The sequence below is a fragment of the Tyto alba genome, unplaced genomic scaffold (genome assembly GCF_018691265.1).
Source record: "Tyto alba isolate M040663 unplaced genomic scaffold, T.alba_DEE_v4.0 Super-Scaffold_7, whole genome shotgun sequence".
Classification (NCBI taxonomy): Eukaryota; Metazoa; Chordata; class Aves; order Strigiformes; family Tytonidae; genus Tyto; species Tyto alba.
Window position 1 is genome coordinate 16,746,820 of NW_024881328.1, and position 24,966 is coordinate 16,771,785.

The 24,966-nt window shown below is 43.1% G+C and overlaps 1 protein-coding gene across 5 annotated transcripts in view; it reads right to left on the reverse strand.

Moving 5' to 3' along the window:
- Positions 1-22,730, reverse strand: part of BIN1 (bridging integrator 1) — a 101,937-nt gene extending 79,207 nt beyond the window's left edge. For 4 of the 5 annotated variants that reach the window (XM_033003901.2, XM_033003902.2, XM_033003900.2 and 1 more), the window contains exon 1: positions 22,526-22,718. In XM_033003901.2, the coding sequence (XP_032859792.1) occupies positions 22,526-22,609 (84 nt within the window). In that variant the 5' untranslated portion in view covers positions 22,610-22,718. Of the gene's footprint in view, positions 1-22,525 lie in introns of all 5 variants that reach the window. The other variant, XM_033003903.2, reaches the window with a different exon arrangement.
- Between the last annotated feature and the right edge of the window lie 2,236 nt (positions 22,731-24,966).

Consider the following 24,966-nt stretch of genomic DNA (forward strand, 5'->3'; position numbering starts at 1 on the left):
CAGTGAATGGAAGGAAAAGTTCCTATCTACCTGCCAACCTGTGTGAATTTGAAGAACAGTTTTATGCACCAAGAGCGGATCTCAAGATCCAAGATCAAAGCATGGGGGCAAGAGAGTTCAAGTGGAGACACAGAATCAGTGCCATATGCACAGACTTCAGCTTTTGAAATAAAATCCCTTTCAATGAGGGAAGTTGAAAACTCTTTGCTCAGAGTAGCAGGCTGAGGACAACCCAAGCACACATGGAAGGACTATGGGTGCCTGCCTATGCATTGCTGTTTTTTTAGAATCTCAAAGTGTAAACAGCACAAGGAGTTAAACAGACAGCAAGACCAGAAGATACTGGGTTGAAATTACATATCTGGTAATAAACATAAGACAACATTGCGTGATTTTCAGCATATGGTCTGCAGACACCAAGGCCCATGAAAAATAATCATGGAAAGTAAGCTGGATTCTTGGCGTTCACAGAAAAGGTCAAACCCCTGGAAAAGTGAATTAAGCCTCCCATGATTCAATAAATAGTTTGAAGCCCTGCTCTAATTCATCTAAAGCATGGATGAGACTTTTTTCATGAGGTATATTCCTCATTGTGATTTTAAGGGAGCCTTCTTCAATCCCACTGACACATTCACAGACCACACAGCTAAGGGGATAGAAAACAAAACTTCACCTTAGACACAACTTGGAGCCTGTCAGGTCTAACTCCTCCAACAGGAGCCAGTACCTGGTGTGTCTGACAAAAGAAGCACCTCATTAGTCTAACAAAGACAATCTACTCCAATTATGAATAAAGACTTAAACCTGAAGTGGAGTAAAAAACAAAAGAATCATAGTTCTTTCCAAAAACCTTACAAAAGTTTCTCCATTTTCTATAACTCCCAGGCAGAAGTCAGGGGAACTGAGTAACATCCCTTGATCCCCAAACACAGAACCATGCCAGGTCTGCCAATACAGTTGTCCAAACATGGCACATCCCATGTTACACCTCCAGTAAGGCTCCTAACCCAGCCACTAACCCTCACATTCAGTAACACACATTGTGACTGCAGCGAACTGCTGCAAGCAGGCGAAGACATACGTCCCTCCTCGGTACAGAGGGAGACAGCGTGACGCACACTAACCCACACAGATGTCTTTCCAGTACAGTCACATCAGCCTCCTGGGCAGCTCCTACATACTAATTTTGGCTTGGCATGATTTTAATAAAAATGAATCATGGCAGCAGCCAGTAAGTGTTCCATGGCTGCTGCTATCCACACTAATAACTCAAGAAAATTAATATGGCATGTACACACTGCTCTGTGCCTTCATTGTCATGAGGCATCACCTAAATACTTCTACCATCACCTGCGAGAAAGAAATATAGGCATTGATGTTGCCCTGAACAGTTGCTGCGGCAGGTACCCAATTTCCCACCACACTGGATGATGCTGCAAATTCCTGTTGGCCATGGGAGACAGCATTTCAAAGATTAAACGTCAGTTCTTGAGATCTCATTGGCAAGAGAGATGCTCTGCTGTCTCCCTTCCCCACCAGTCACTGACACAGAATAACACCTCCCTGCTGGATCTTATCCTGCCACAGGTTTTGCTTCCCCCTCCTTAAACAGCTCCGTGACCACAGGCAAGCAAGGACAGGAACTGGAGTGATCCCACCAAGGGGAACAGAAACCTGAGAAGGGAGAACTTCTTGTGCTGGGTGGGTGTTCCCCAGCTCACACCTCCAATCCTAACCTCCAAATCCTCTCCCCAGCAACCATCGCACTTTGGTATTAGCGATGTACAGCCCACAGAGCTTCAAATGTATAAAATGCTAGTACTGCATGAACAGAAGTGTGGTTTAGGAAAAATAAAAAAAATAAAAAAAAAAAAAACACCACCACAGAAATGGAGATTTAGCAGCATAAAGTATCTTTAAGAGTGAAGATAGAAGAGAACAGGAAACAAAGTCTATTTGTCCCTATTGGTTCACTGTTCGTTATCTGCACCTGGCTATAAAGGGTCATATTCAGCCAATATTTAGCTTCCTCTTGTGCAGACCTCAACCACCACTTTACTCATGCCTTTTCTCCCCTCCCTTTCCTAAAATACGACAATGAGAAACACTCCCTGGCCAGTGCAGCATGGGACACACCCCAGAAGGCAGCAAAATCACTGCCTGATATCCCAGGAGAGGGAAGTGCAACGAAGCACGTCCATGCGCCTGGCTGCAGCTCCCAACAAAAGGAACCTTTGTTCCCCAGAGGCTTTCAGCAGGGCTGCACCAGAATCAACAGGGATCCATTCCAGTAGCGCTGGGAAACAGGATGGGGCAGGAAACAATAGGCTGGGCTGCTCCTACCTTCTGTACACCTCTGACTTGCACTGAGCGGGGCTGCATGTTGAAGGGACCTGGGATCTTAAGAGGGGTATCATCCTAAAAACCTTCAGGCACTGGCTAGGAGATGTGGAAGTCATCTTCTGTAGATAGCTTATATATACAAAGCATTCAAAAGTACTGCCACCTAATCACTTCCAGGTGAGAGATCTGATGCTCACAGTTTCCAGGGTAAAAGCTCTGCTCTAATTCATCTCTTGCAAGAAACAATAGGACCTTCCTTTGAAGTACCTTCTCCAGCACAGATGGATAGAGCATCTCCTCCACTCTCATTTCCAGAGCAGAGCTATTCCACCCACGCAACGAAAAGAAAATTTGACTGGAGAATTCACCAAAGCACAGAGGAGTCTTTGGAGAGGCCACAGCTTCATGAATACTTAAAGATTTCCCAACAAGACCACTGATAAAGTCTCATTTCCCACCCTTTCCTGCCTCTACATCACTGTCTCCCTTGTACTAACCCAAAAATTTGAGTGGCAATATGCTAAACAGGATTGAGAAATGAACATCAATTAAAAAGAGCAGTACAGATTGGGTTAAAAATAACTAGTGGTTTCTCATGTCACAGACTGGCTCACAAGGGGTGGAACTGATTTCCTCAGCCCAAGTGCCTACTTAAGGCATCTTACAAAGTGTTGGACCATTGTTTCCCTAAATCACACCGACTGTGAGGGTGGATCTTTGGCTAAAGAACTAGATTCAGTGGCTGGGCAGTTTGAACAGAAGGTGTCCTGTTTCAATCCATGAAATCCCTGGAAAACACCAAGGTTTAGATTTGCTAAACATGTATTTCTACAGAACCAAAAATTAGCTCCCATTTCTAAAGAAGAAGAATCACAGCCAAGCCTTTTTCTATTTCAAGATAAGCTGGTGAATACTGGTCTTGGCATTTCAATTTTTTTAAAACTCTTAATTATACAAGGGAGATGCAGACTAGTCAGCCACATTTTCAGACAAGCTCATTCAAATTCAGAGTGTTTTAGGAACTAGTTTATTTACTGAAAACTTTGGCTTCACTCACCAAGAGTCATTTCCAAACCTCAGTTTTTGCATACTTTCTATAATGCTTCAAGGTTTCACTGAGATTGAAGTGTTAAAAAAAAAAAAAAAAAAAGAAAAGTAGCTAAGGCACATACAGTATGACCTGAAATTATGGAGATAAATCTGTGATGTCAAAACTGGAAAGTGCTTTTATGTGTCCAGCTTCCATCTAGCCATTCCACAGAAACAATGTCCAGCTCTGGAGCAGCCAAAACTGGTTGGATTGTGTACCAGAACACACCCCAAATACTCCCAGGAAAACTTACACAAAGGCAAAACTCAGCATCTTGAGTTTTCACAGGTATCATGAACTCACTGTCATATCTACATATACCTTTCATTTAGGTATAGTACCAAGAATAATAGGTATTACTAGGCAGGAAATGTGCTCCTGAGCATCCAGGGTCCCTAATTCCATACAATCACTCCAGAGCACATAGACTATTATATATTGCCCAAATAAACTTAAACTTCTGGATGAGAGAAGAGTCAATGCACCTTGATATGTTGTTTCCTCAGTAACTACCACAACCCTATTATTAAGTGCAGGCGAGGATCAGAGGCAGCTTCATTTGGATTCTGGTCTGATTGCACAGCTGCCACAAGCAAAGGTTAAAGATAATGGGAAGTGAAAGGGGGGGAAAAAAAAAAAAAAAAAAAAAAAAAAAAAATCACACCACAAGGATCTAGTACAACAACTGAATAGATATTGCTGTGGAACAACATGGATCCTGAGAAAGAAGTCTTAGCTTGGAAGAGGAACGGTTGCCTGTGTTTTGTATTAGAGGACAGAAAATCCAAGGAGTTGTTTAACATGACAGCTCAAGTTTTTCAAAGAGCAGGAAAATACAGTCAAAGCAGTGGCACTTCTTCCTACAACTAAACGGAGCTGTGAGCACAGCAACATGACCAGGCTCCTAGGGCTTCCCCTGGATCTCACTTCTTGGGAGCTGTTTGATGAGGGCATCCAGGCCCTTAAGCACTTGGCTTCCTGCCTATCATGATGGCTGGAGATTACCATGTGGGATTGAAAGGAAAATATGATTGAAGGAAGAACTTTCATGATGTGCAGCTGATGCTATCAGGAAGTCAGGTGCATTGCTAAGCAGACCAACTGATAGAAAGGTATGCAGAAACAGAACTGATCACCAATATCTTGTGAAGCACAAGCATCCAGCTGCAACTATTTTTTGATATGCACCTGCCAGCGTGCATGAAATGCTAGGATGTCTTCCTCTGAAACAAACACAGAACATTCTTTTGTATCACACAAAAACACTGGTACTGCCCCAGTGCACTGCAAGCCCAAAACAAAACACTTTCTTTTTTATCTCAGACTCCAGAACAAGGACATAAATAAGACAAAGCTATTTGCTGAAAGCAGGCAGTCTGTCTCTGTCAGTCTTCACCACCACAGACGCCTAACAAATTATTTCTGATACAGAGAGCAGGGCAGTCTTATCCAGATTATAGCAGCACTGTCAGGAGGAGAGCAGGCTATGTGCAATGGCTTGTTGTGTGTATGCATGTCTTCAAAGATTTTTTTCACCCCAACACAGAATCGCTTCCTCTTTATCATTTGAAGATGTCAGAATGAGACCCCTAGAGAACAAGTAACTTGACCATGGTTATACAAGGAGTCTGCAATAGTGGTATGAAGCAACCCTAAATTACATATAGGTCAATACTAAACATTAACCTTCATTACAGAAGGAACAGAGAAACTGTCACATAGTTCCTTTCAAAACCATGAAAAGCTGAACTGAAAAATTGCCTTCGCCACAGATGCTCTGTTTGGTTTTGTACAAATCATGTTGCCTTTCCTTATCATTTCCTTTCTATTGTAGTGTGGCTAGTATTCTCACATAGCCCCTGACAAGGCAAGATAAAAATCAAGTGCGTGATTTCACAACTCTTGAACATTGTTCCTTACCATTGCTTGAGACCACTGTGTTATCAGTATACACTTGCAAGATAAGATTTCTGACACATAAGCAAGTCCAGATATTGCTGGAGGAGACAAAGATGTTGATTGTATTCCTGGCTCTCTTTCAGCCTTCCAGCTTTCAAGAATTGGATGATGGTGAAGGCAAGATTAAAGACTGTCTACTTTGCAACTTTAAGCCAGCTTTGCATAGGCTGACACAGGGTGTTTACCTTCTAAAAAACAAGGACACCAACTGCACAGTAAAAGCCACTCTAAAGGGTTCTAAAGAACATTCCCACATGGTTCATTGTTCTCAGACAAAGTGAGATTTACTACATTCGAGAGACAGGATTGAAACATCCAGGATGCATAGATACAAGTCCCAAAATACATTGTCACAGGTAAATACACAACAGTTTCTCCAAGACTTTTTTTTTTTTGCCATCCTTGTGTTACTATCTAGAACTAGTTCTGACGCCCAAAGAAATGAGTTGTATAGGTCCAGCATGCCTCATGGACTAAGCACAAGGACAGGAGAACTGACTGACCTCACATCATTTCTTACTCCTCTTCTCCCCCTTGAAAGACTCTTCCAAAGCAGCCATAGCTGACTTCAGCAGAATATATCCTGACTTGCAATTTTTTTTTTTTTTTTTTTTTTTTTTTACACAAATGGCAAAATCAATCCAAGCCATCCGTGACTGACAGCTAGAAGAAACACTAGAGAGAATGACAGCAACAAACAGAAAGCATATCAAGGAATTTTAGTAAGGAAGCAGTAGAGCCAGACAGCAAAAGTAGCAGAAAGCATTATACATGAATTTTCATCTCTCAGCCTGTCACCATGAAAACAGATTCTGTTTTCATACATCTTCCTCAAGTTTCCAGCCACTTGTTACATCCCTGCTTATCCTGGCCACAGCTTCCGGATATCACAAAAAATCTATCCAGGTTGATACACGTGTATGGGGTTAGTAGAAGAGCTACCATTACCACAGGGGACAATATTCTCTGATTTAAAATATCATCAGAGAGTTAACTACAGTCAGAAAATTAAGGAAGGTGTCAGCAGGGGGAAGAAATTAAGGGAGAATTTGTTCTCATGCCACACACAGCCCTTTCCATTTTTTAATCTTCATGGTCCAGAGACTCTTTATGGGCGAGTGCTTAAGCATGGCACAGGAGTCTATACATCTTTCAGAACCCACATTTCCCCTTCCAGTATCTTCCCCAGCTGCTTCACCACAGAAGAGATCTTATCTTGGAGGGGGGAGGAAGGGGAAAGGTAACAGGAAGGGCTTAAGTAAACACAGCCCAGCTCTGATAAGCAGCCCTACAATAAACAATAAACCAGAGCAATTGAACGATACCCTCTGCCTGAACAGGGTTCTCCCAATTACAACTTCTTTTAATTTTTTAAGAGAAAGGGACATTCGTCAAGTCTTTGATTTTACAACGTGCGAGGGAGCTGAGGTTTACATTAAAAAGACATGTCTTAGTGCCACAGATCCACTAACAATTCAAGGGGGAACAGAGAAGGAAGTTATGAAGGCAGCACATTCCAAGCATGCCAAATTCACCTCTAAAAACAAGTATTTGGTTCATCTGATGAGGAAAAATAATGCTTTGCTTTCTGTTCTCTACTCCGTGAAACAAGGAATTAAGTCATCTCTTGAAGAGGGCACTTGGTTCCCTCAACATCAGGGGACTGAAAACTCAAGGATAGCTGAATTTTTTCTGGCCCCTTCTACTCTTGCCCCTACTTATTCTGGCTAAAAATATCCATCAATGCTTTTGATACCGTTCCACATCTGCAGCATGACTGGCTTCAGACCCATGCCGTTCCCAGGCTTGAAGAATGTGCTGCAGAGTGCCTGCCCCAACAGAGCCATCAGCTGTCCCTTTGCCTCCTGCTGCCCATCACCAGGGGGGTTGGCAGGCAGATACTTGAGGCTCTCAAGAAGGACTTTATTTCCAAGGCCTGCCACTCCACTGTCCCATCCTAGTTTTCATTCACAGCCCCATTCATGATGGTGAAACTTTAACTCACCCAGGAAACCAACTTGGGTTACTGCTACTCCACTGGACCAGGGGGCACATATATCTGTGTCTCCAGGGCTTTGAGGACAGACGTGGTTAGCATCGTACATGCAGTCCTTGCCAAGGTCAGCAGTAGTGTTAAGAGCCTGTTCAAGGGCAGGACTCAGTCCCTAAGAGCACATGCCCCAAAAAGACAAGGCAGACCATCATTCTAGGGATTTCTTTGGCAATCCCTTTCTTTCCGGTCCTTCTAAAGTAGCACTTCTTTCAGGTAAGAACTGGCACTAACGTTCACTTCCCTTGCAAAAAGTTTTGTTTCCTCCCCTGAAAATCCCACTTCAGTCCTCACCCTCTCCCATTCTTCATTAACCCTAGGGCAGTTGGATTCTGTTCCTCTTCAGCTCCCTAAACCACATTAGTTTCTTCTACACGATCCAATCTTCTGTGACCAGAAGAACATTTCCATTCCCTTCCTCATCAGACAGCTTGTACAACTCCCAACACACTGTTGTTCTCAGCCACTGGACGTCAAAAAGTTTCTGATGGCCAGATCATTCCTTCATTCCTTTTTGCCACACAGCCTCCTCTGTCCACCACAAGGATGGGCAACTCCTCAGCAACCCTGCCCACTCATGGCTGGTACAGAGATCAGGCTGCTGTACAACATCTAACTGCCTCCCATTTGTGATCCCAGTGTCCCACCAGGTAGGACTCTGCTCCTCTTACACCATGGGAGAGGGCTGGAGCTAAAAAACAAAGAGACTTTAAAGAAATTCTGATTACCTGCCAAGATCTGGAGGGACAGAAGGATCTTTTATTTTTTTCCAGATTTTATTCCAGAAGACTTTACTGAGTACCTCAAACATCACCACAACACACTAGTGACAATTTTAATGACCCAACTTCCCATGCGAGCATCTTGCTGTCTGCCTCCTCAAGCTCTTCAAAGCAGGACAATTCCCCCAGACTTGTTTCTTTGGTTTACTTTCTCACAAGCAGACTGCATTGATCTGCAGAACAAGTCTGCCAACTCAAATTCACCTCCAGAGCACCTGTCCCTTCCTCCAGTTGTCCATGAACTCCCATTAATCTACCCTCCTGGGTAATCAGAGTAATGCTCTTTAAGTATACAACTATGACAGGGCAAAGCCACTCTGGCTGCAAGCTGCATTAGAGGGCACAGTGACCCCGCAGGTAATGTAATTGGGAATATTATGCTCCAGAGCCTCCAAACAGCCAATTTATGGAGTCAGCTCCCCAGAACAGGACATGAGCACTGCAGGAAGGGCACTTTTGCTGAAAGAGTTTCCTGGCATACCCAGGGATACCTGACTGGATAGCAACTTACTGAAGTCCTGAATCAACGTGTTTCCTCCCCCAGTCACCTTGGGCATCTTCTCATCTAATTTAAGAGTGACTTTGGATGAATCATTTATGCCTGTGTGGAAGAAAATAATCTTGAGAAGTGCTAGCAGCATCATGTTCCCTCCTTCCCTGTTAAACTGTTCAGGTCATTGGCATCCATGCTGAATTGCAGTTGTCAGAGTCGGTACACTGGGATGCTGAAGGAGAAGCCACTCTGACTCCTTACCATCACAACAGACTGCTTTTCTGAACATTAACGACTGCCTGGTAGCACTCACCTTCGAGCAAGAACTGAAAAGGAGTCTTTGGCACCCATTGCAGGAGAAACCACACTGGTGCAACATGAACCAGCAAAAAAGGAAAGCTGCTGTTGGCAGCCATCAAACACCAGGAAATTAAATTAAGATGGCATGGAACTGCAACACTGTTTTACTTTCTCTTTTGTCCCAGAAGAGGAATCAGTTAGATTTCATTAATCTGCACAGCCATTGCCTCACTCTTCATTTCCCTTTACGTGCAGTAAGTCACAGTCAGCTTACCATGCGCACAAACGGGCTGGAAGGGGTGGAGATATTTCACCCATGCCTGCCAGCCCTAGCTCTGAGATTTATCATGAATTCAGCCAGGATTCTGGCAATCAAGGGTAAGGACAGAGTTTTTTCATTTGACAGTAACAACTGATTTTTGTTGTCACTTACATTAAAAACAAAATGAAACTGAAATTATGAGAGAGCCTTACCTGTTGAGACAGGGCACTAACATTAAGGATGTGGTTACTTAAATACAGATAAAAATCCCTCAACTAACTCAGAAATGACCAAGATGTAGCATGAACACCTTTGAAATTGCTCTCACAAAAAAAAAGGCCAGTACAACTGTGAGTCTGACCCAAAACCACAGCAACAAAAAGCCAAATGTGGAAATAAGTGAATATTAGTTGTTTGATCTAAAGTGAAATCCAAGTTGACGCAAAGATCTAGCTTAAAAATCTGTATTCGCTGTTGCAAGAGGAAATTAATACACCTTCTCTATTTCTAATATCAGCCTTTAGAATGACATCTTTCCACAAGAAAATAGCCATGATTGTAGTTTAAGAAAATACACAGTACATCTCCAGAATCCAAGAGCTAGTTTCCTCAAGGCAATTCTACAGCATATTTACAAAAACACACAAATAAACCCTCAATTCTCCAGATGTTTTGCAGGTATTGTCTCTCATCACATTTGCACATGGCAAATGACTTAAGCAGAAAGGTTCTCTTATGTATGTAACCACAGGCTCAAAACAACCATCTCTTCCACAGAGGGCACTTGGAAGAGGAACAACTCTTGAGCTGGTGAGCTGTTTGGAGCCCCCAGTGTGCATACAGCACTGACCCAAATCATGACATTCCAGCATTTTTTTATATGAAAATTTTAGCCCCTTGACTGTTTTCAACATTTTATGTTGTTTCTCCCTCCTCTTCCACCCACAGTTTTTGCAGTTTAGCTTCTAGCATCAAGTCTAAATTAAGTCGCAATACAGGAGGAACGGTGCTGTGACAGACAGTATAGAAAAGCAATTTCTCTTCCCACTGACATAACATCATAGCTTGGTCTCTATAATCACACTGTGCTACCCTCACACTCTTGTATGAAGTTCAGTATCTGTTGACCCCTAGGCCATCCAAGCACCTTCAAAACCAGGTTCCTTTTAAAGGCTCCTGCTACATTACCTGATTTAGTCTCGGTATGTTACTCCTAAATATCTCTCTCATTTCTTTAGATAATTTTGCATTATGCTTGCCCTGGAAAATAGCTACAGCCCACGCACTAAACTTGTACCCTAGCATAAATTTAAGGGTTGATTCTCAGCTATAACCAACATTATACAAGAAACTGAAACAAGAATTACTTCTTGTTTTTTAATTCCTTAGATATACCTATGTTCCCACACCCAAACATTTGGCTGATGCATCATCTTCCCTCTAGGTCTATCTCACTGCGTTATTAAGTGGACTTTTTTTTTCACCTTCTATAAGCGTATGAGCTTGCCTTGACTTATGAAAAGATATTGGGTTTTATTTATTTATCTTCGTCTTTGCTTGATAGATTTTAGTAGTTAAAAAGAAAACACAGATATCTCCCTCTCCTACCCTGTACTCTTCAGCCCCCTATTTATCTTTTAGAAGAACATGGACACATCCTGCTTTTTCACCACCCAAAGCTTCTGAGAATAAAAAAAACCCTGGCAAATGTAATTTTATGCTTCACTTTCAATTTTTTCCTCATCTTTTCTATATCCTTCAGTTGGGGGTTTCAGAGTCAGAATATAAAAGAAAGAAAACATAATATTAAGAATTCAGGTGCTAGCTGTAAGTCTAGTCGAGCTGAGGAAGAGGCCAGTGCCCCAGCTCAGGCATCATCCCACCGCCCCATGGTCCTGCTGATTCAGCCATATTTGCATCGGGTCAAACTTGGGCTTACTTCCACTTTACCCTTACCTCCAGGCAGATCCTCTCTTGAGCACCCTGGATTGGTAGTCTTTCCCCTGTCCCTGCACTTGTTGCTGCCCCTCTAGTCCCCCCAACCAGATCTTACTATCAAATGCACCCATTTGTGAGGTGAGGTTTGAAGGAAAAACAGGTAAAGTAGAACAATGAGAAGGCCAGTAATGGGGCAGCAGCACGCAGAAAGCAGGAGAAAAGCAGCAGCTGGAGATGACACATCTCAGTGGCAGATGTGGCTTAAGAGTGATGAGAAACTGAAGTCCCAGTGGGAGTAGCTGTGTCAGTTCAAACTGTTGGTCTAACAAAGACAAGATTTTAACTGCAGGTGAGTGGATGGAGACTGACAAAGTGCTCCAGCATCAGATGTGCAGAGGAGGAAACAAGGTAGCAGAATAACCATTAGGAAGTGGTACCTTCTTCCACCAGAACAAACCCAGAGCCAGAAGCAGGCACCTACCTCGAGAAGTGTGGGAGATTAAGAATTGTAAGAGCTTAAGCCAGAGTTTTCAGACTTTGAATGCTTCAACCTTGGCACCTTAAGCAGGTGTCCTGATACCAGAGGTGCTGAAAACTCCCAGCTTCACCAGAAGATACAGTCTTTATGAGGGTCATCTTGACCATTCAGACTGGGGTGCACGAAATGCACACCTACCACTCTACCACATAACTGCCCAAGAGACAGACCACTGAACACACAGCTGTTACATGTGCTTGTGCAACCAAACCATCTTGGCCTTATCTGGTTGTATGCCTAATTCATAACTTTCCAGGCATTTTTTTTTTTTTTCCATTTGGTCTGCTCTTATTCAAAGCAGGCAGGTAAAAACACCGAATTCTCCAGAGTTTCTGCTTTTCAGCAAACCATAAGGCTGAGGAGAATATGTATCTGTAAACACCCTGAAAATAAAGAAGCAATAAATGTCAGTCTCCAAAAAAACAAGTAAATTTCCACCCTACTTTGTCTGCCCCGGCCTTAAGCAAATACCAAATCAGAGACCAAAAAAAGTGGGTACAACCGTGGAGCTGGTTAGTAGTTACATGGTAGTTCCATAGTTAATACGACCAAATGGCATCACTTAATTCAGCTGGCATCAATGTGACATTCCAGGCAACAGGACTTCAGCGACATCAATGTCTATTACTTGGGTAGGCATTTAACACAGCTTAATTAAACTCTATCTATAGCCAACAGTAACACTAGTAAGAGGGATAGAATAAATAGTGTTGTTTGCACGAATCCCCCTTCTCAAGTCCTCCGCCTCCTCCTCTGCAACACTCATTTTAAATGCTGATACATTTGCAAGAAGTGTTTTTATTTTTACACAGGCCCCAATGCAAAATGAAGCAACCAAATTGGGACAAAACATAAAAGGCATTTGGGGCCATGCCTGAGCTGAAGAAAGAGATAAAGGAGCAGGTGTATGCTGGGAGGCAAGGGAACAGAAGAGCTCTTGTAAGGCAGAATGATGCAAGAGAGGGACTCCAGAAGGGACAGGCTGGATGCAGAGCCCTTGAGAGGCAAGGAAAGCTCCTGTACGGGTTCATGACCACCTTGCAGAACAAGGATGGGAGTTTCTCAAATGCAGGACAGATCTGGAACGTGTAACATGCACAATGAGGCAAAGGGAAAAGACACGGACATCTGGATCAGCTGTTGGGACTCCCTAAACCAGAGGGCAATAGCTGCAAGGGGTCAGACATGAGGGAAAGATTTGGGAATGCTGCCTTCCATAGCCAGGCTGGGTTACAGAGTGTGGTTTGTCCCATTGAAGTGGGAACATATGGAGCAACACAGATGATCAGCTCTTGTTGGTTCTTCCAAAGAAGCTTTTGAATAGCTCTTCTTCCTTTCCATCTGAGAGGACTACTTCTACTTCACAAGAGCTGAAGGATGAGTAACAGCAAATTTGTATCTTGGCAAAAAGTTCCAGTCTAGCAACTGTGTCTGACACCCATTCACAGACAAGCCCCAGACCATAAGCAATTGGATGTAGAGTACCACTACAGGGCTCTACACTCGACTGATCACGTCATCCATCTGACTTTCTCTGACCACCCCTTATCACACCACAGTCAGTCTCCAAACCCTCCCCACTCAGCCCTGAACATACAGCTGTTCTTCCTCCTCAAAGAGGGCAAATCTCTTTTTCAATTTCTTCAGATTATGTATTTTCATAAAAATTTTGCTGTTAAAAAATAGCTCTGCACCCTTGCCTACAAAACCATCCTTACCAAACCTCTGAAAAAAATACCTGAAAACACTTCTAAGTCTTCTGTAATACAGAATTTCACTGAAACAAACCAGAAGTATCTTAATTGACTGAGATTGTCCAATATTTATATTGGAGTTGTTTCAGCATCAAGAATGGCCTTTTCTGGTAATATGTAATACAGTCACACTGCAGATACTAAAAAATAATCATGCTGCCTGTAAGCGTGACTAAGGAAACATTATCAGAGTGGGTACATTTTTTCAATGGCTCAAGTTTATTAACATACAGCTATATCTGGCCTTTTGCAATGGCTGTTCAGTCTAAACAGTCAGAAAAGAGAAAAAACCCTAGCAGTCTCCTACTGTAGGAGTCAGTTCAATACACAGAAGAATAATCATTTCACTCCTCTGCCGAGGAATCTATACCCTAAGGAGTGTTTCAGCGCAGGACTCCAGTATATTTCTCCATCTGAACAAATTTAAACTTTTCCTGGGCACTGTTTCTCTCCTAGGATCTGCCATCCCTTTCATCAGAATTTTTCCAAAATAAATTTTCAAAGCAACCTTTGAAACATGATGCCCCTGCCACAATAACTTAATCTGCTTTTTGGTCTCATGTCAGAATCAACGTTTGGACCAGAGGGGCCGTGCTGTACCCACAGACAGAGGGGGAAGAAAATATCTCCCCAAGACACTGCTCAACTGCCTAAAAATTCAAAATGAATGAGCTGAACATTCACATTCCAGGAAAGGAATTCCCTGCTTTTTTACATGTACTATTTTTCTCCCCTCAAGTTTTTGCCATTTTTTTTTCCTCACAATGGCTGAGGGAGTAGGAATGGAAATAAGGTTCGCCCTTCCCCACCCAGTCTTCCAGAGCTGGTAGTATCAAAAGACTTGCTATAGCTTACAGGAGTGGGTAACATTACCTATAAGGGTACTAGAGAGCTACAGGACCAGTATTTCTGTTAAGGAAAAAGATGCAGAGATCTACATTTTCTTCAAATATCAGTCTTCATACCTTATTTGGTATATGTTCACATCTGTCACTGGCACCACTCCAAATAAATCCAATGGAATACAACGGCTAATTCACTCTGCAAATACCTTCAAACTCAGCTCTGAGTTGGTTAAGTCATGCATTATTGTTTCTGGCCTGATAAAATGTGCAATCAAGCCAAGTAGCATAAAGGCGGGGAGGGGGAGCGAGTAGAAAGCGTAAACACTTTTAGCTGTGTTTTCAAACACTGAAGTTACTGTATCACTGAAGTTCCCTTTCCATCCCTGCTGGCAAACAAGTATTGCAGTTCCGTCAAATACAGTTTCAAAGCAGAATAGTAACAATTGCCTAGTGAAAGATATTTGTACTTCAGCTATATCAACCTCTAATCTCCCTCCTGAACAGGTAACTTTGAGAAGAACTGAGAAACTAGTTTGGCTCTTAAAGCAAGTTTAATAAAAAGTTTTAAACCTACTTAAAATAAACAAACCAAACATGATCAGTGAAGACTTACCAGAAAAAAAAAAAAAAAAATTTAGAATTACCAGCTTTCTGAATCTGCATGTCAAATCCTTGCAGAGAGACCGGTACTTCAGACTTTGATATCTGTGTATCATCAAGAGATTAAATGCAGCCCACGGCTTTCACAGAGGGATTAGTTGTTGTTAAGTACTGCTTTCCTCCTTATTGGTAAAGTTTGCACTCTCCATCCTGCCTGGCAGCCTATATTAAGAACAAACTGTCAGCCAGACTTCTCCTTTCTTCTAAAGAAAGAGACAAAAAGAAAGGCGACACTGTCTGGCTTTAATGACTCTCCTGACTGCATCCTTCTGGAAATGCTGACTTTCAAAAACTTTTATCTACCAGCCACAGGTCTAAGCAATGTTTACTCCAGCACAGCCTAAATAGTAAAAAAACCTATGTTACACAGGTATACTTGCAGGGGTCTGTGCAAACACAATACCTATTTCTCATTTCATAAAGCAGCTTCATAGTGATTCTGCAAGACCTCTGTCTAGGTCTGTGTAATGCCCCAAGCTCTGGCTTCCAAGTCTTCCTCAAAATATAACAGACCCTTCCTGAATGCAAGCTCCCAACATAATCAAAGAGAAACTCTGAAAAACAGGGTGGAAAATTTAATTACACTATCCAACCTATTCAGATTGGACAGTTCTTATTCCCTTTTACCAGAGCTGTTCCTTCAGAGCACAGAACTACAAATCTAAAGAGAGGTACTTTCTGAGTAGCAGCCGAAAAACAAGCTTTGCCAGCTTTGTGAAGATCAAGAAAATTCAGAGGCTAGAAAATCCAGGAGATGTTCCAAGGGAAACCTGAACTGTCTGAGATCCAGTCACTTGCATGCACCTGCTGAAAAAACGCCTGCCAAGATTTAGTCATCCCTTGCACCACTGCCAACAGTTTAAAAGAATCTGCAGAGTTTCTTCACTCTTGTTCTAACAGTATTAAATAGTTAACTAATGACATATTTAAAATTGATTTTAACTAGCAAGACAATGTGAATGACTTCTCTCTTCCAACCCCTTCCTGAAAGAGATTTCCCCTTTAAGCTCAGCGGTATGAATGCCAGAATGGTACAGGTTTCCTGACACTCACACATTCAACATTGCAGTTGTTGGAGAAAAGAAAATATACAGTCCCTCAAGAGAAGCCTAAAACACAGGTTGATGTCAAAAATGGACCTCGATGCACTACTCCACCTGCCACCAGCTCTCTGAGGAGGCTTTACTTGTATTTTATTATTTGTTCCCATCTCATTGCTCTGGGATGGAGAATGCACAGAACTCCTAGTCAACATTAATATAGTCTTATCCCACAACAGAAGCAGCTGGTCTGCACACTCTGAATTTGCCAGCCCACTTTGGGAGCTGAGCTGTGGCCAGTGGAAGAACACAGGGCTACAAGTCTGTTCTGCTTGGGCAAATTGTGTCTATCTTTGTGATAATGTCAATTTGCCAGTACAGCACTTCTGGGAAGACAGACTGATCCCCGTGTGTACAGGTAGACAGCCAGGACTGTAAGACGATCCTTGCAAAGCTGCAGACTCGCACAGAGGGCAGCTCAGGTATCTAGACACCATCACAACAGCAGAAAAAATATCCACTCTAATACCTGTCAACCTGAGCTACCTTCTTAGCACTCCAAAAGTTTATAGAACCAGGGCTTTAGGACACATTTGATCCCAAGCAACAGGGTCTTGTCTCTCTGTCCAAACAGTCAGGAACGAAGGAAAACTTGCATTATTTCCAAAGTCCCCAGTCAGCAGATGCTGAACACCTCCAGTTGTGCACAGCTTTCCTCAATGGCTCAGCTAGACATGTCATTTGCTAGTGCCAAGAGCATTCGTGATGCTGTAAAAGACATTTGTGCCTGGAAACACAAAACCTTGCTTACAATCAGCATACATTATGGAGGAAGAGGACAGACAAGTTTAATAACACCCCTCTGACAGATGAGTTCTGTAACACTAACTCTATACTGTCTAGAGCCTCACCAAAAGTCTTCTCTGGAAAGAGATCTTCCAGATCCTACTTTATGAACCTGATCTCACAAGAACTTCACTAAAGAGGACTGGCTGTAAGATTAGAATTTATAGGGAAGATAAAGTGACCAGGAATAGGGCTGGGCTTCTTCCAATCAGAAAAAATCATCCATCTATGAGATTCTGCTTCTTAAAAGAAACCTGTTGCCAACACCCAGACAGAGGGGCACCTTCAGCAGGGCATTAAGTGCTCTGCCAATCAAACCATTCCATGGGCAAGGAGACATGTGGAGCCTGGTTTCCTATTTCACCTCCTCCCTGCTCCATGCAGATTATCTGATACCCAGTAATACAGTCTGAGCTCACACTGGAATCATCTGGACATTAGGGGCATTAATTCAGATCTATCTCCCTTATCCAGTACCTGTTTTCCGGCAACCTTTAAGTACAAAGTACCTTTGAGACTCTACCTGTCACCTCAGCCCTGCATTCTTGAAAAAGCAAGCTAACTGATACAAAATAAAAGCCCTTTCTTTGTCATATGGGGAGTCCTCCAGGGGAAAAAAAAAAAAAAAAAAAAAAAAAATATATATATATATATATATATAAAAATCACAAAAAAAAAAAAATACAAACAAAAAAAAAAGTTTCATGCCAGATCATCAAGAAAAAAAAGTCTTGTAGCTCTTCAGGCCATTTGTACTTCACTGGCACAAGGCAGATTGCCACCAAACCATCCTACCCTATGCAACGCCAAGGGGAAAAAAAAAAAAAAAAAAACAAAAAAAAAAAAAAACACACAAACACAGAACATAGAAGCTTTGAAGAGACAGAAGAATCCCAAAGGAAAATCAGTAAAGAACTTCTCCCAAGTAGATAGATGTGATAATTCTCAATAAGAGAGCCTTCTGCATCTATCATTTTTTATGTAAAGCCCTTCTCCCCATCTGCAGAGGTTCAGGATTCAGCTGTCAGAGGCTGCCTGATCTGCAGAAGGCAGTTGTATTTAAAATTGGTTTAAGGTTCTTGGGTGTTGCTCCTTGGTATAGACACACAGCTGCTTCAGCAGGGCTGAGATTTCATTCTAGGTGTTCTCACCTGCCATGCTTCACCTATTGGAACATACCTTATGAGAGGAAAAAAGACTTCTCAGGGAAAACTCAAAATGCAAGGCATGGCTTCTGTAAACCCTGTTCTACCCAAATCACAACCTCTTTATGTCCAGCAGGGAATTACAAGGGGAAAGAAACAAAGCCTAAGGTTTGAGGAAAGGAAAAGATCCTTTCTGGACACAGTTTGTGCTACTACAATTGTTACATGAGACAAATTAATTGGAAAATGCATTGGGACATCAGGCCACAATGGGCTGCCAAAACCAGTCTTCCATCTTCCTTTTCAGGGCCAGTGTCCTTGCTTATTTCACTTTACTGGGCTGCAAGTTCTTCAGCAAAGCCTCTGGTTTACTGGCACATAAATATTTTTTGTTTGGTTGTTTTTTGGGTTTTTTTTGTTTGTTTGTTTGTTTTTGTTTGTTTGTTTGGGTTTTGGTTTTTGGTTTTTTTTCCACTGTAGTGGGCAAGGAATAAGCATTGGCAAGCCTGGCTACCAACAGCTATGGTCATACTAGCCCTACAAGACCAGGACTACAGTCCAACCTCCTTGGACTGTGCAGCCAGAGGACAGCAGAACTTTGCTCTCACAGAAGGTTTAATCACTTTAAAAGGGAAACTTTGCAAACATGGATATGGGTAAACATCAGCAGGATAAACAAAGTAAGCCAAGAACAGAAAACAGAAGTGACATCTTACAGCAACACGGCAAGTTACTGACAGAGTCTACAACCTAAATGATACCCCCTAACACAAGGGAGTTTGTATGGCCAAACTAAACTTTGCCAGATCCTGGAACAAAGCCTTCCCTTCTGGTTAGGAACAGAGAAGGAGAAAAGAAGATGTCTTGGTTTCTTGGTACATCTGAGTAAAAACATGAAAAAAATATGACAGCCCATTCACGTCACAGAACACAGACTCCTCATTTTGCCCAGCTTTATAATGAAAAGAGAGTAAGAGACCACCACTCCTACAGGACAGACTGAGGATGGGAAGTTCCTAAGTCTAGAAAGGGAAAAATAAGTTCATCCCTTTCTACCCCTCTCCACACAAAAAAGCTCCAGGGAAAAAACCTCTTTCCAATGTCAACTTTACAATTCATCTCCTCGGATGTGCCTATTAATCTGTATGCAATTTAAATCGTCGGTTGGTGCCCACACAACCAACACCATCTTTCCACCCTGAATCTCTGCCTAACCTGCTGTTTTAATTTGTTCCAAGCAGAAATGTTTATGCATGTGCAGACTTACACACCCCAAAACAAGACACTTTGAGAAAAATAAGACCTGTGGAAATTGGGGAGGTTTTTAAAAATTTCAGAAGTACAAGATAAAAATTGATCATGTAGCAGAAACAAACTTTAATCAAGATGATGGAATACAGACGTAAAGAAAAAAACTTCAAATCCTTATTGGCAAAGATTAAAAGAGCTTACAAACACTAGGGTCTCTCTAAAACACCATGACATTGGAAGCATTACAATTTTACTCCGTTTTATGAAATTTAGAATTATGGAAAGTTCAGAGCTGGACATCTTGGTCTGAAAAATCCTTCAGCTAACTACAGGATGAACAGAGCATGACTTCCAGCCTAAGTCTCCTAATCATTAGTTACAAAGGATGATATATGAGTTAGCAATGGTTGCATGGGTCCTTTCTGCTAGGTATGTATCTCTGGACAGAGGCATCAACTTATTTGATAGACTTCACTGGACAATGGGCAAAATACTGCCATGTCTTGTACTTGAGGCTACCTTTGAATAGAGAGAGAGGTTAAAAGAGTGCACAGCCCATTTGCAAACAGCATAGTCAACCATTCTGCCCCATATTTCCTGTGGAACTGAGAAAGTGTCTTCCAAAAATAGCCAATAGTTTTGCCGAAAGGCTCAAAACAAACAGTACTTCTGAAGGAATATCTTACATACTTTACATAATAGCCATCTCAGAAGGGGAAAAAAAGGATGTGTACAGTGTTTCAGTGTGAATTCTGCATTGAACAAAAAGACATCATTCTTTGCTTAACACAAGGCTTAAATTCACCATGAAGGAAGCTGAAGTCAAAGCCTCAGGGCTCAAGTTGGGAGGGAGATATCACTCTGAAGGGAAGAATTTTTATCCTAGATTCAAATGGAAAGAAGATACGTAAAAGGAACACTGTCAGCTTGTTTAAACCTCAAAAAAGGAAAGTTCCCTTCACAAGTATCTACTACATTTTTAAGTGCTTGGTTTGTTGTGTACTCAGATCTACCACTGCACACTCTGCTTACCTTTTTTTTTTTATTTTTTAAATAGCTGGTTAGTTCTTATTGCCAGACACATGGTTTACCCTTCCTGCTAAACATAGAAACACAGTTTAAAACTAAATTCCACAAGACTAACACCAGTATAGTGCCATTACCACTGGTGCCTGCCTTGTCACTTTGTATCCATCTGTATCTTTCCTCACAATCTGAAAGTAAACACTCACACCTTTGCCTCAGTGAAAGTCTGCCCCTTAGAGACAAGGGTAAAATACCTCACACTCCACAAGAGGAATTGTTAGAGAAGAAGGGGCAAATCAGAGCATATTTTCCTTTGTTGAGAACCCAGAGAGCAAAGTTGTTTTGTTTGCATTAGGATAACAACAGCTGAAGGACCTATAATTTGTGTTAACTTACTAAGCAACGGCTTAGGGATTTGTTTTCCTTTTCTCCTTAGAGGGAGGAGCTTTTTCGGTGTAAAGAGACAAACAACTGATTTCAGATCATGCAAATCACCTGAAATACACAGTTAACCTCTTGATCATCATTATTGTTGTCATCATTCCCACATCTCCAGTCACCACCAGGGAATAAGCGAGGAAGTGAACTGGATCTCCAGTTGAGAGGAATTTGTGGAAAACTCTCCCTAGGAAAAGAACCTGCGTGCATTCCAATAAGAAGCCAGGGAAGGACCTGGCAGGCCACACTTGGCTCCAAGCTGCACCAATAAATACAATAACTTCATCAGCAGGCCAAGCAGCTCAGCCTTTACCACCTAACTTAATATTAACTAAAAATATAGTTGCCATCTGGTGGCTAACACAGAATGAATTTAGCATCTATGATGAGTTCAGGGCGGATCAGATACCAGGAGACAGATTTCTTGTCCTGTCCCCTCCTGGAACTGCAGTAAATTGAAAAACCACAGATGTGGCCACACTCACTCTCATGTACGGAGTGAAGCCAGGACCTTGTCACTGCAGCCCGTTCCATACTGGTTCTGCTATTCACTTGGGGTTTTTTCCAAGCAGTCAATCAAGTTCAAAACACGCTCCTAGTCTTAGTAAATGAGCTTAAACTAGTGGAAGCAGCATGCGCAACATTAGGCCCAACAGGTTTGAGTTGCCATTCTGACCCAGCAGCATTTTGTAACAGTGTCGGCAAATGCTACAAGGCTCAGGCCAGCACTGCATCCAATCCCAAACCTCCTAGATTAAATCTAGCTGCTAAAGATAACTCCCAGGGAACAAGAGCAGCAGTGGGCAGATCTGTTCACCCTCCCTCCCACCCTCGGAGATGCACCAGTCCTTATTCAGTCAATGTCATCTCACAGCAAATCACTGAAAACCAAGATGAGCGTGCCTGAGATAAAAGCAGCTGATCAATGTCCCTGCGTAAAACGTCCGATAATCCCTACACAGAGCAGGCGTCTGGCATCAGATGCAGCATGCCAGAGAGATGAGCATGAAAAGTATCTATTGCATATTCCTGACACCTTTGGCTGGCACAGGGGTGGGTGGAGAGCAGCAAAAGGGCTCCCGGGATTCAAAAAACACCCCTCCCTCACTCAGCAGACATCGGCACAATCTTCAAAGCCCTTACGTCTTTTGCTTTACCACCATTCCAAAATCTGGAGCTCAAGGTCAGTAAAGCAAGTAGCGACTATCATGCTATGCTGGTAGAAGATAAGGAAGCTAGTGCCCATCTCTTTTTCTTCACCGTCTTTGAGGTTACATATTTAGCGCTATCGCAAAAAAAAATTAAAAAAATAAATAAATAAATAAATAAAAGGTACTGCTCTTGAAATTGCCGCATAAGCACAACCTAAATACCACCGAAAGAAGGTCTCCTTCTGCTGAAACAATAAGCATCTGCATATTTCAAACAAACCTGTGACGCTCTGCCCTCCCTCCCCGCTCCCAGCCGAAGCCGATGCCATGTTTCTCCCTATCCTGAGCGCGCAGAGGGGGGGCCAAACCCTCACAGCAGCGCTGCATCGCCTTCTCGGGCTGCGGAGGGGCCCTAAATCCGCAGGCAGAGAAAGCGGCTGGCACCCCCCCCCCCCCCGGGTGTGTGTGGGGGGTCACGGGGAGAGGCCAGGGGCGCAGCTGCACCTACTGAGAGACGCATCTCTGCTTTGGGGGGGTGTCACCCCCGGTACCCGCATCCCGGGGAGGAGGAGGAGGAGAGGGCTCCCCCCCCCCCCCCCATACTTCTCCCCTACCTTCTCCTGCGCCCGGGTCAGCTTCTTCTGGACGTTGCTGGCGATCTTCCCGGCGGTGACCCCTTTGCTGCCCAGCTCGGCCATCTTGCCTCCTCTTTTTAACGGGCGACTGCGAACGGCGGGCCGGCAGGAAGGGGGGGAAAAACCCGGCGGGCGAGCGATGGCCCCGGCTGCCGCCGCCGCCGCCGCCTCCCGCCCGCCGCCTTTTAAAGGGACAGTGCACCCCCCCGCGCCGCCTTAAAGGGGCCGCGCCTCGCCCCGGGAGGGGGCAGCATCAGCACAGCTGGGCATCTCGCCTGCTAGGGGGTGCGGGAAAGAGACGGGGGGCAGATGTCGGCCGGATTTCCCCTCACCCTGCTTGCCTCCTTTGGGCCAGGCGGGAACCCACCGCAGCCTGGCCCAGAGGAGGCAAGCAGGGTGGGAAAATCTGGGAAGCATTGCAAAGAGGGAGGTGGGACGAAGGGAGAGCTGCCAGATTAACGGCTCTATCAGTCTTCGTTAGTAGTCACAGTTACAGTGTTGTACAAGCAACAGGTGATCAACCTTAGGTAGGTGACGGTACCAGTTTGCTGTCGTCTTTCATTCCGCAGCAAAATAGCGTTCTTACTTGTTCTAAGAGATTTGCACCACTGATTGGACAAGCTCCTACATTTATATGACAAAGATACTTTTCAAATTATTCCTGGATCTTTACAAACACAAAGTGAGAAATTTACATCCTTGGGGGTGAGGGTATCTGTAAGTGAATCAAAACTCTGATTTTTAAAAAGCGACCTGAAATTTCAGGAGATTTCATCCTTTAATGTCCCAAACTATTATGGGACCCAGGTAAACGCCTTCCTCTCGGCCCTGTCTCTTTGAAAACTGGAATAATCAACTGACCCACTCATCTCACAGAAACATTAGGATGGCTAATCAGTTGATGCTCATGCAGAACTTTAAATGTGCTGTGGTAGCAGCTTTTTGCATGTTTTTTTGATTTGCAGAAGAACTTGGATTCAGCATGGCTGCACGTGTTGACTGTTCCAGTTAGGAGGTAATGGTGACACTGCAGTGAGGTTCTTCATGTGTCTCCCCTGCAGAAGACATTGCAGTGATGGGGCATTTACCAAAAGAAAACCAACCATGACTGCACAGAGCGCTTTATATGCCTAATTTCCCCTGAATTCCTGCTACCTTAGTCTGTATGGTATTACTCTTCTGCTGTGATTCAAATGCTTTTCAGTGGTTTTGCTCCTGGCCCAGTTATGCACCCTGGCCCTTGCCTGCCCTTGTCACCCTTCAGTGAGCCTGGACCTCCCAGCCACGCACGCTGCAGTTATGCCACCGCTTTCATCCCAACAGGGCTTCAGTTGGGTTTTGCTAGCCCTGTTGTGCAAACACCTTTCATGAATGTCTATTCCTTCACAAGATAGGACAAAGCTCTGCTTCCTGGAACGCAGGAAGCCACCTCAGTGCTGTTATTCATATCCTACTACTCGGCCCCAAAGCTTCCGTCAGTTCCACACGCTGGGGCTCCGTCAGGTGGTGGGGAAGCTTCCTTCCTCGCCCGCTTCTGCACAGTCGTCTTACTACTTCTTTGTGGAAGCTTACATCTGCTCCTTGTGCACACTGTACCCAGCACAGTATCAACCAAACCAATGCTCTACAGGCAATTTAGATATTTAAGGAATTTCCATTTGCCTTTGTTTAAGATGGAGACTTGCATCTCTTATACATTTTATAAGGGAAAGATGGTGCCAAAGCCCACCTGTGTTCCACAATGATCTCACAGTCTTTATTTTGCCAGATGAAGGCTGTTACCTCCAATGCTTCACACACATAGGGAGTAGCACTCACTGTTGTGATCTAAAGCAACAGGAAAACGTTGAAACTTGAGACCTAGGCCAGATTTTTCATCTTATATTTAATTTATTTTTCCTGCTTCTGCTTCAGTACTATTTCTGTTCATTCAGAACTTGGAATAAAAACAACTGTCTTGCCAGAGTCATCGGAAACTGTGGGCAGGGAACCTGTCAGCATGTCTTTGGGAGCCTTCATGAGATAGTGCCTCTGCATTTCTTGTCTGTTACGACAATGGCTTTTTTTTTTTTTTTTTAAGACAAAAGCCCTCATTCAGAAACCAGCTTAAATCCATGCTATACTTCAGTTATGTTAGTAGACATACTATTCCCATTTAATAAAATAGTTAGGCATGTGCTTCAGTTGTAAATGAGAAAAGTGCAGAAGTATGAGACTTATGGAGACTCAGATGTGCACATACCGGTGATGCCATGCTGTATTGCAAACTACAATCGTATTAAATTACTTTCTGGCTTTATATTTAGTATGCATATTTCTATCAATTTTTCTTTAGGTACACATCTTTGTATTTGTCCCAAATGCATCTCATTTATTTCATAATTTCTGCCTTACTAAGTATTTTCATATTACTTTTCTTG